Here is a 12,519-nt window from a genome sequence, read left to right as displayed (position 1 = left end):
AGGAGGGTTCCCTTTTCTCCACACCCTCTCCAGCATTTATTGTTTGTAGGCTTTTTGATGATGGCCATTCTGACTGGTGTGAGATTATACCTCATTGTAGTTTTGATTTGCATTTCTCTAATAATTAGCGATGTTGAGCATCTTTTCATGTGCCTCTTGGCCATCTGTATGTCTTCTTCAAGCCTTCTGCCCATTTTTTTACTGGGTTGTTTGTTTTTTTGTGATATTGAGCTGCATGATCTGTTTGTAAATTTTGGAGATTAATCCCTTGTCAGTCACATCATTTGCAAATATTTTCTCCCATTCTGTGGGTTGTCTTTGTGTTTTGTTTATGGCTTCCTTTGCTGTGCAAAAGTTTTTGAGTTTGATTAGGTCCCATTTGTTTATTTTTGTTTTTATTTCTCTTACTAGGGACAGATTGTAAAAGTTATTGCTGTGATTTATGTCAAAGAGTGTTCTGCCTATATTTTCCTCTAAGAGTTCTATAGTGTCTGGTCTTACATCCATTTTGAGTTTATTTTTGTGTATAGTGTTAAATAATGTTCTAACTTCATCCTTTTACACGTAGCTGTCCAGTTTTCCTGGCACCATTTATTGAAGAGACTGTCTTTTCTCCATTGTACAGTTTTGCCTCCTTTGTCATAGATTAATTGACTATAGGTGCATGGGTTTATTTCTGGGCTTTCTATTCTGTTCCATTGATCTATATTTCTGTTTTTGTGCCAGTACCATACTGTTTTGATTACTGTAGCTTTGCAGTATTGTCTGAAGTCAGGGAGCCTGATTCCTGCAGCTCTGTTTTTCTTTCTCAAATTTTCTTTGGCCTATTCAGCATCTTTCATGTCTTCATACAGATTTTAAGATCTTTTGTTTTAGTCATGTGAAAAATGTCACTGGTAATTTGATAGGGATTACATTGAATCTGTAGATTGCCTTGGATAGTATAGTCATTTTGAAAATATTGATTCTTCCAATCCAGGAACATGGTATACCTTTCCATCTGTTTGTGTCATCTTTGATTTCTTTCGTCAGTGTCATAGTTTTCACAGCACAGGTCTTTTGTCTTCTCTGGTAGGTTTACTCCTAGGTATTTTATTCTTTTTGATGCAATGGTAAATGGGATTGTTTCCTTAATTTCTCTTTCTGATCTTCGTTGTTAGTGTATAGGAATGCAAAAGATTTCTGTGCATTAATTTTGTATCCTGCAGCTTTGCTAAATTCATTGATGAGCTCTGGTAGTTTTCTGGTAGCATCTTTAAGATTTTCTATGTGTAATATCACGCCATCTGCAGACAGTGACAGTTTTACTTCTTTTCTAGTTTGGATTCCGTTTATTTCTTTTTCTTCTCTGATTGCCATGGCTAGGACTTCCAAAACTATGTTGAATAAAAGTGGCAACAGTTAGCATCCTTGTCTTCTTCCTGATCTTAGAGGAAATGCTTTCAGCTTTTCACCGTTGAGTACGATGTTAGCTGTAGGTTTGTCATATATGGCCTTTATTATGTTGAGGTATGGTCCATCTGTGCCCACTTTCTGGAGAGTTTTTATCATAAATCGGTGTTGAGTTTTGTCAAAAGCTTTTTCTGAATCTATTGAGATGATTATATTGTTTTTATTCTTCAATTTGTTGATGTGGTATATCACACTGATTGATTTGTGGAGATTGAAAAACTCTTGCATACTTGGGATAAATCCCACTTGATCATAGTGTATGATCCTTTTAATGTGTTCTTGTATTTGGTTTGCTAGTATTTTGTTGAGGATTTTTCCATCTATGTTCATTAGTGATATTGGCCTGTAATCTTTTTTGGTGTTACCTTTTTCTGGTTTATGGCATCAGGGTGATGGTGGCCTCATGGAATGAGTTGGGAGTGTTCCTTCCTCTGAGATTTTTTTTTTTTTTTTTTTTTTTTTGCGGTACGCGGGCCTCTCACTGCCATGGCCTCTCCCGTTGCAGAGCACAGGCTCCGGACGCGCAGGCCCAGCGGCCACGGCCCACGGGCCCACCCGCTCCGCTATACGTGGGATCCTCCTGAACCGGGGCACGAACCCGCGTCCCCTGCATCGGCAGGTAGACTCTCAACCACTGCGCCACCAGGGAAGCCCCCTCTGAGATTTTTTGGAGTTTCATAAAGATAGGTGTTACCTCTTCTCTAAATGTTTGATAGAATTCGCCTGTGAAACCATCTGGTCCTGTATTGTATATTTGAAAGTTGTTAAAATTGTAGATCTTAAAAGTTTTCATCACAAGAAAAATTTTTTTTTGTTACTCCGTGAAGTGCTGAATGTAAAAACTAAACTTACTGTGGTAATCATTTCACAAAGTATACATATATCAAGTCATTGTGTTGTACATCTTAAAGTAATACCATATCAATGTCAATTATATCTCAGTAAAGCTGAAAAAAACTCACCTATATGTTAGTGATTTTCGTCCTGCTGGATATGTCATTTTCTGCTAGAGAATGCTGAATTTTCTAAGTATAATAGTGTATTTGCCTGTCAGTATTTTTTTCTCCCAGTTTTATTGAGATATAATTGGCATAAAGCACACTGTATAAGTTTACAGCGTAATTATTTGACTTATATACTTCATGAAATGAGGACGTAAACAGTAAGTTTAGTGAACAACATCTTCTGTAGATAACAAAATTAAAGAAATTAAAAATATATTTTTCTTGAGATGAGAACTTAGGATTTACTCTCTTAACCGCTTTAATATATAACATACAGCAGTATTAATTATATTTGTCTTGTATGTTACATCTTCAGTATTTATTTATCTTGTAACTGGAAGTTTGTAGTACCTTTTTTTTTTTTTTTTTTTTTTTTGCTGTACGCGGGCCTCTCACTATTGTGGCCTCTCCCGTTGGGGAGCACAGGCTCCGGACGCACAGGCTTAGCGGCCATGGCTCACGGGCCCAGCCGCTCCGCGGCATGTGGGATCTTCCCGGACCGGGGCACGAACCCGTGTCCCCTGCATCGGCAGGCAGACTCTCAACCACTGCACCACCAGGGAAGCCCTGTAGTACCTTTTGACTGCTTTCATTCAAGTCCCTCTCCTCCCCAACACCTTACGTTATGTCATTGCTCTCTTCTTAAGTGCATACGTGTTAAGGTTTGTTATCTTCAATTATTGCCAGGATGGATGTCAAGGAGCTCACCCCTTTGTTTTGTTCTAGGAGCTTTATGGTTTCAGGTCTTGTGTTCAAGTCTTTAATCCATTTTGAGTTGATTTTTGTTTGTGGTGTAAGATAAGGGTCCAGTCATTTTTTACATGTGGTTGTCCAGTTTTCCTAGAACCATTTATTGAAGAGGCTATCCTATCTATATTGTATGTTCTTGGCTCCTGTGTCATAAATTAATTGACCATATGTATGCCTGCATTTATTTCTCTGCTCTCTATTCTGTTCCATTGATTTATATGTCTGTTTTATTCCAGTACCATACTGTTTTGATTATTATAGCTTTGTAATATAGTTTGAAATCAGGAGGCATGATGCCTCTTCTTTCTCAAGATTGCTGTGACCATTCAGAGTTTTATGTGGTTCCATACAAGTTTTAGGATTGTTTGTTCTATTTTTGTGAAAAATGCCATTGGAATTTTGTTAGGGATTGCATTAAATCTGTAGATTGCTTTGGATAGTACGAATGTGGTTTTTTTTAAAAGATATGGAATGCTTCACAAATTCACGTGTCATGCTTGAGCAGGGGCCATGCTAATCTTCTCTGTATCATTCTAATTTTATTATATGTGCTGCCGAAGTGAGCATGAACATGGTTTAATTCAAGTTGTTCAGTTGACTTTGGACTGGAATTATTATAAATATATGTTTTGAACAATCCTTTTTGCTTATTTGCCTAAAAGAGTCCTGCACCATTATTTCGAGTTTCACATTTCGCAGTATTACAAGGCACTGAGTCTTTACCCTTGCACTTTGAGCTGTGTCGTACATTATTGGATTAGTTTCTTTTCTGCGGTCACAAGCTTTGTGGCAAAAGGCCAAGAGTCTGTATTTGAGCTCTGAGGAAACACTGTTATCATAGATCCAGCTGAGGTTACCAGGATAGTAAACATTGTCATGAGACTCGTTCCTGGTAGAATACTGATCGTGCTGTTAGGCATACCCAGCATTTGTATTTATGAATTTTTTGAGTTAAATACCTATGAGGTAATTGCTATGATATAAGGTAGTATGAATGGCCTAGCCTTAAAACTTTAATATTGCCTGGAATTTACAACATGTATGAGTTATAAAATCATTGTAGGGAATTCCCTGGTGGTCCAGTGGTTAGGAGTCTGTGCTCTCACTGACAAGGGCCCAGGTTGGATCCCTGGTCAGGGTAAAAAGATCCCACATGCTGCACCGCACAGCCAAAAAAAAGAGAAAAAAACAACATTGTAAAAGTATATTCTGATTGTATACCTTCCTTTTTTGTATTAGTTTATTTTACTTCAGTCACTGTGCAAATCTGAGAGACTATATAAATTAGTTAGGCATCCTTGCAATATTTTAAAAGTACTTTATAAACTTCTATAGTTTTTATTTAAGAAGTCTATTTGTAGAAGTACTTTAATATGTACAGTTGGTCCTCACTTTTTACGGATTCTGTATATGTGAATTCACCTGCTTGTTAAAATTTATTTATAAACCTAAAATATACTTACAGTGATTTTATGATCGTTTGTGGACATATGCAGAGAAGTGAAAATTGAGTGCCCTGACACACATTTGCAGATGAGGTCAAACAAGACAGTGCTCTGCCTTTTTGTTTCAGCTCTCATTCTGTACACAAGTGTCCTTGTCATGATCTATGTACTGCCACTTTTTTTTAAGTGTTTTTTGCTTTTTGTTAGTTTTTTTTTTTTTTTTTTTTTTTTTGCGGTACATGGGCCTCTCACTGTTGTGGCCTCTCCCGTTGCGGAGCACGGGCTCCGGACACGCAGGCTCAGCGGCCATGGCTCACGGGCCCGGCTGCTCTGTGGCATATGGGATCTTCCCGGACCGGGGCACGAACCCGTGTCCCCTGCATTGGCAGGTGGACTCTCAACCGCTGCACCACCAGGGAAGCCCCTTGTTAGTGGTTTTGCAATGAAAATTGGCCCTTGAAGACATTTTTCCAATGAAGACATACAGATGGACAAGGGCACATGAAAAGATGCTTAACATCCCTAATTATTAGAGAAATGCAAATCGAAAGGGCATGGAGGTACTACCTCACACTGGTCAGAATGGCCATCATTAAAAAGTCTACAAATAACAAATGCTGGAGAGGATGTGGAGAAAAGGGAACCCTCCTACACTGTTGGTGGAATGTAAATTGGTGCACCCACTATGGAAAACAGTATGAAGTTTCTTTGAAAAAGTCAAAACAGAATTGCCATATGATCTAGGAATCCCAATCCTGGGCACATATCCAGAGAAAACTCTAATTTTGAAAAGATACATGTACCCCAATGTTCATAGCTGCACTATTCACAATAGCCAAGACGTGGAAATACCTAAATGTCCATTGACAGATGAATGGATAAAGAAGATGTGGTACATATATATACAATGGAATACTACTCAGCCATAAAAAAGAATGAAATAATGTCATTTGCAGCAACATGGATGCAATATAGATTATCATACTGAGTGAAGTAAGTCAGAAAGAGAAAGACAAATACCATGCGATAATCACTTATATGTGGAGTCTGAAATATGACACAAATGAATTTATTTACAAAACAGAAACACACAGACATAGAAAACAAACTTATGGTTACCAAAGGGGAAAGGGGGAGGGGAGGGATAAAATTCGGAGTTTGGGATTAGTAGATACACACTACTATATAAAAAATAGGTAAACAACAAGGTCCTACTGTTACATCCCAGGAAACTGTATTCAATATTGTGTGCCAGAATGGAAAAGAATATATGTGTGTGTGTGTGTATATATATATATATATATATATATATATATATATATAAAAAATGGAACCACTTTGCTGTATACTAGAAACTAACACAACATTGTAAATCAAGTATACTTCAATTAAAAAAAAATTGTGCACAAGCATAGTGTTGAAATTCTGTCTAATGTTTCTAAGTACAAGAAGGTTGTGATGTGCCTTATAGAGAAAAATACGTGTTAGGTGAGCTTTGTTAAGGCATGAGTCATAGTGCTGTTGGATGTGAATTCATTATTAACAAATTAACAGAATATTAAAGTGTCTTTAAACAAAAACTCACATAAAACAAGATTATGTATTGATGGATTGACAAAAATGTTGTGATCAGAGACTCACAGGAACGTAACTCTGTATTTCTTCTCTCAGGAACAGTGATTCACAGTTCACTAATTCAGTGTTTGTGTTGACTTTATAGAACATTACTGCAAATAATGAGAAGCTGTCATACTTAATTTTTAAATTAAGTGTTTATTTATATCTAGCAGTTAGGTAATTTTTAAACTATGTGATTATTTGAAACCAGATGATTAATGAATTTCGGGTAGTTGAGAAGAGGAAGGACGTGTAAACGCAAATCCTGAAACCTAGAGAAGTTAAAAGTATGTTTAGTTAGCATTGGTTCCTGGCAGAGGTGAAGTACTTGGATTTTTACTTAGACTTCATGCATATCAGTGAAAGCTAAATCATGTCAACAGTTTCCTGGCAACTGAAGGAGTCTTCCATTCTGTAGGGACGGACCAAGAAAAATAAAGGGTCAGATGACTGAAAATACTTGCCCTTCTTACCATTCATGGGTAGGGAATAACCATTAAAGGGGGAAGAGAGCAAGCATCATTATTTCTACATTGTTAATGACAGCACAGAGTTGTGTATAGTGAGAAGCACTATTGCGTAATTAATTTTTTTGCCTTCTTTGCACTTGATACACTCCAAGGTCATGGTACTTTTTTTTTTTTTTGCGGTATGCGGGTCCCTCACTGCTGTGGCCTCTCCCACTGCAGAGCACAGGCTCCGGACGTGCAGGCCCAGCGGCCACGGCCCATGGGCCCAGCTGCTCCGCGGCATGTGGGATCCTCCTGGACTGGGGCACGAACCCGTGTCCCCTGCATCGGCAGGCGGACTCTCAACCACTGTGCCACCAGGGAAGCCCCATGGTACATATTTTTAAACAGCAAAACACTATAAAGCTCATGTCCTCAGTGACCCACTATGCTAATGTTAGTGATATAACATGACACATGACACATAGACTTGTAGTAGACAATATTATGCTGAAGAAACTCATGGAAAATGAATTGATCAGCTTGTTCATTCATTTAATCAAAAAGTTTATTTTATTCAAAAGTGCATTCACGTGGTTAAGAAGCAAAAAAAAATATATACTGACAGTTCTAATAATGAAAAATAAATGAGCCCTGTCCTACCTCTCCCATCCCCATTCTTACTGCTGAAGAACATTCTCTTTTAACTCTTAAATATTCCTTTTGTTGTTTACCTTCATATTATTAAATAGTATACCTAGTGTAGCTGTTTCTTGATTTATCAGTTGTAGAGCATATTTATCTCCTGCTGTAAATTCATACCTGATCCTTGGTCCTTTTAGCCTTTCAGTATAGTTTTAGCACTATCTTTTCTTTCAACTTTGGTAAATTATCTGTATTCTCTGATAATTTATTTTCCTCTATTTTCTCTTCAATATATTTTGTTAGAAACTGACACTCCTGGATTGATCTTCTATGTCTCTTTTCTTTCATGTTTTTCTTCTCTTTTTCTGACTTTATTATTTTCTATTTCCTCTGGAGTCATTTTGTGTGTGTGTGTTTCTGTCTTTCTGTTTGTGCCCCTCTTTCCTTGGAGGCTTTCTCTATATATCAATATTTTGGTTGCCCATTAAGAGTGAGAGTGAGGCACCAAAATACAGAGTGGGAGTGCAGATTGGAGAACCTCACTTTAGAGCAGTGTTGCTCAAATTTTTTTCATTTTCACAGCCTGAAGGAGCATATTTAAACTTTTTTCCCCATACTTGCTGCCTCTGCCATGGAATTTTAATATCACAAGATTTACTGTATATCTGTTTGTGTATTGTGAAAGATTCAAATATCAGGGAGGGTTTGGGCATGTCATTTCTCTGGGATGGTCAATTGCTACATCTGCTCTCCTATCTTTAGTTATTCTGTGGGAAAATGGGGTGGAGGGTAGGGGGGTCACCAACCATTTATGGCCCTTGAATTAGTCTCTTAGTTTATAGTCCTATATAGCTGCTGCCCTCCTTTTTAGCAGGCACTTTTGAGTCCTTAGACTCTTCTTGCTTCAGTGGGGTAAATTAGCTCCTCTTTGTACATCCCCCCGCCACCATGAGCACCATAACCCATTATCTTCCTCTACCCTAGTACTTCAGTTAACATTCTTCTCTGTGTTTTGTCTTCTAGAATTGTATTAAATCTGTAATTTTAATTTTCACTAAAGTTCCTCTTCAGTTCTATTTGTTGTAGTGATTCATTTGTTTTTAAATCATTAAGTAGTGTTCATTTGGGGCATTAGAACTGAAAGGGGATACACATTTGTGCTCAGTTTTCCATCCTATCTGGACATCTTTAATAGTCTTTAAAAAATAAGCATTTTCAATATCGCTAGTTTATATTCGTCATATTTATCTCTGTAAGATACCTGTAATTTTTTTCCATTCATTTATTTTTAAGTTCTCAGCAGTCATTTTATGCCCTACTAAAAATTCATTAATGTGACCTGTATTTGTCACTTTTATTTATGGTAATGTATCGTGTTCATATCCGGTTGAGATTTAATAAAACTTGTACAAGCAACAGAATTCTTTTCCTTTTTTGAATTCTGGGTATTAGAAAATTATACTGAGGTAGGTATCAGAGCTTTGTGGAGATCTCAGAGAACTTTCTAGAGCTGTACTCTCTAATACAGTAGCCATTAGCCACATGTGGTTATTTAAATTAATTTAATTACAACTAAATAAAATTTTAAATCCAATTCCCCAGTCACTCTGGCCACATTTCAGGTATTCAGTAATCACATATGGCTAGTGGCTACCATGTTGGACAGCACAGATATAGAACATTCCTATCATTGCTGAAAGTTCTGTAAGACAGCACTATTCTAGAGAGTAGAAAGTAGGACACCATTCTGTAGCTTCTAAGAGATCGACTAGGTTCTTAAGCCCCAACTTTGCAGGAGTTGCTTCGTGTGATGAGTGTATAGGACTCTGCTGAACAGATATTAATGTAAAAGGAAAAGAATTGACATCTTAAAGGTATCCTTTAAAGCCGTTAGTAAAGAGTGCAAGTCACAAGACTAGCTATTATCTAAATAAATGCAGGAGACAGCCAGAAAAGCACTGTGATAACTGCATTAATCCTCTTTTGTGTTGATTCAAGGGAAAACTTCAGAAAATTGAGTCATATAGTATGCATATATAGTGTCCTCGTCATTCTTCAGAACTTTACTAAGGAGTCTCAGCATAGGCAATAAAATGATGCTGATAAACTGTTGTTGTGAGTGGATATTATCCATAAGCTATTACCCCACTTAATATTTTTGTTTTCTATGTTGATTATTTGCAATATATTTAGGTATAGCTTATAACCTTGGAAACGTAGAACTGGAAAGGTTCTAGAAATTACCTAGTCCTTTCCTTTTATAGGTAAGGGAAACTGATGCTTAAAGTAGGGAAATAATTTACCCAAAGGCACACAGCCTTTGAGGGCAGAGCCAGTGCCAGAACCAACACATTTTGAGGTGATGTATAAAACCTTTCCCTTGGTACTATGCTGATGACAAAGAAAGAAAGACTTGATTCATTGTCTTTCTCAAAAGCTTTAATAATCTAGATGTAAGACCCAAGCCGGCAACATTATTATTAAGAGTATGTAATTCTGGGAACTATGAATTTTATAATGTATTTTCCTCTTTTTAGAACAACAATTTGTAATCTTTACACAATGCCACGAATTGGAGAGCCTGTCTGGCTTACAATGATGTCGGGGACTCCAGAAAAGAACCAGCTTTGCCATCGTTTCATGAAGGAGTTCACTTTTCTAATGGAAAATGCTTCCAAAAATCAGTATGGCCCGCCCTTCCTCCCTCCCTCCCTTCCTTCCCTTAACTATCTTAGCTATTGTTTACTATAACTAGATATCTAGATTGTGATCAAGTTCAAGTACAAAGGTGAAAGAATTAATCATTATCTTTGGAATTATTTCATATTATTAATGAGCAAGACAGAATTATAAAAGATAACTAAGATAATTACAAGACAGGGTATGGAAGAAGACCAAAGAACCTTATGAATGAGAAACAGTAAAAATGTCTTTAATTGTGTGTTAAATTAAAATTCCTGACATCTTACAGAACTCTGTGAGGCTTCCCATTTTTCGTGAATTGTATCCATGAATGCGGTTTCATTCTATAGAAAAGAAGTTTAAAAATATATAGGGAAGTGCCAGGATTCCAATAATACATTTTTAGTGTGGTACTTTATCATATTGTTTTCTTTTAATCATCAAATTCTTAGAATCTAGATGAGTAATTTGGGTGTTTTTATTCTCTTTGATGGTAAACAAAGTTTTCTTAATATGTTCCTTCATTTTCCTTTTCAGTAATTTGGATATGTATAGACTTCCTGGTTGATTCATTAATATATGTGTATTTTAAACACTGAAAAGAATCCATAGTTTCTCAAGTAAAATGGCATTTTTGTTTTTTAATTATGAGTAGAAATAGCTCCTTGTGAATGCTGTCTTTATTTTAAGGATTTTTCTTTTAACTTCTACCCAACCAAAAAAATTTATTAACTTTTGTTTTCATCCTGGTGATATACCTATCCTTCCTTCTATCCTCTCGTTTTTTATGATGTTTGGCCATGTACCCTCTCTGCTTTATTCTGTCACTGAATTTTGCTTGAGGTTTTATGAAAGCAGATTAGAATCTGATAGGATGAATTTTGTTTTCAGATTCTTGCCAGCACTCATTACTGCAGTTCTGACCAATCATCTTGCCTGGGTTCCAACAGTCATGCCAAATGGACAGCCACCTATAAAAATATTTTTAGAAAAACATTCCTCTCAGAGTGTGGACATGTTGGCAAAGACTCATCCGTATAACCCACTTTGGGCACAACTGGGTATGTATTCTGAAAACCCTTACATTTATGCATTATACTTAGACTTTTGTGTAACTGTCTGGAGTTACTTTATGGCAAAAATAAATAGAGAAAAATTAAGTGCTCTCTTTTCCCCCTTCCTTTCTAAAGCATTTCTTCCTTACTTGTTATTTCATAACTGCTAAATTGTGTTATCCCCATCTTATGTTTACTATCATTCCTTATAGTGACCTGCAGCTGGAACAAAAGGAGCAGGATGATGGCTGGTTTATTAGTAACTTCAGGGTCTTCAGGGTGTTTTGTGTTAGGTACTTTGCCTAGAAAGAATGAATCAACGAAGTCACCTATGATCGCTAGAATAAATCTGTTTAACTGAGAAGCAGTCATTGAGGTTTCCATTGTTCCACCTTTGTTTGTTGAGTAATTTTTGAAAATCTTTCTCTTAGTGCTTGGTACCCCACTAAATAAATGGGTAACAGGAGAGAGGGGTTAGTTGATGAGTTGACAGTTATTAGGAAGTCAGTGTAGCATGGTGCTTAAATTTAAGCATAAGCTGTGGAGTCAGGCAGACCATGTTTGAATCACAGTTTCCCTATTTATAAAGTGGGGATAATAGTAAATAGTACAGGGAGTTCCCTGGTGGTTTAGTGGTTAGCATTGGGTGCTTTCACTGCCTTGGCCCGGGTTCAGTCCCTGGTTGGGGAACTGAGATCCCACAAGCCGTGCAGTGTGGCCGAAAAGTAAAATAAAATAAATAGTAAATACTTCATAATGTGAAAAGTAAATGAGATACTGTGAGAACAGTGCTTAGGACAGTGGCTGGTAAATGTAGTTGCTGTTACTCCAACTCTTAGTCTATTGCTATTTGGTGATGTGGGGAGGAGTATGGTGAGAATGTTTTGGTGACCTGGTAGAAACTTAAACTTCCTTTAGGTTGTTATGGTGAGTGAGCTTGCCAGGCAGATTGTAATGTGGCTTATTAATTCATATAACCAACCAATGTCCCTCTCTCATTCCTACTCTTTCTATTTCTTCTCTCCCTCCCTCCCTTTCCTCCCTCCTTTTCCTTTCCATATATATTTTGATATATATGTCAAAATGTATATGCCTCTGAAACCATCACCAAAATCAAGATGGTGAACATATTCATCACTACAAAAGTTTCCTCATGCCCTTTGTAATCCCTCCCTCCTATTCCTCCCTACTCTGCCTGTTCACTGTTCCTTATACTCAGGTAGCCACTGGTCTGCTTTCTGTCACTGTATATTAGTTTGTATTTTCTAGACCTTTATATAGATGGAATCATACACTTAAGTGCTTTTGTTTGGTCTGAGTTCTTTCATTCAACATAATTATTTTGAGATTCACCTATGTTGTATGTATTAATAGTTTATTCCTTTTTAATGCTATGTAGTATTTCATTGTATGAATATTA

At 36.9% G+C, this 12,519-nt stretch overlaps 1 protein-coding gene across 2 annotated transcripts in view; it reads left to right on the top strand.

Annotated features, from left to right (window-relative positions):
* FNIP1 (folliculin interacting protein 1) overlaps positions 1-12,519 on the top strand; it is a 132,859-nt gene that overhangs the window by 95,447 nt on the left and 24,893 nt on the right. For both annotated transcript variants that reach the window (XM_082650882.1, XM_082650881.1), the window contains 2 exons: positions 9,900-10,046; positions 10,936-11,105. In XM_082650882.1, coding sequence (XP_082507008.1) covers positions 9,900-10,046; positions 10,936-11,105 — 317 coding nt within the window. The remainder of the gene's footprint in view (positions 1-9,899; positions 10,047-10,935; positions 11,106-12,519) is intronic.

This window comes from Grampus griseus (assembly GCF_964374135.1).
Source record: "Grampus griseus genome assembly, chromosome: 3".
Taxonomy (NCBI): domain Eukaryota; kingdom Metazoa; phylum Chordata; class Mammalia; order Artiodactyla; family Delphinidae; genus Grampus; species Grampus griseus.
The sequence above is the reverse complement of the archived record's forward strand: the minus strand, read 5'-3'. Positions and strand labels throughout refer to the sequence as shown.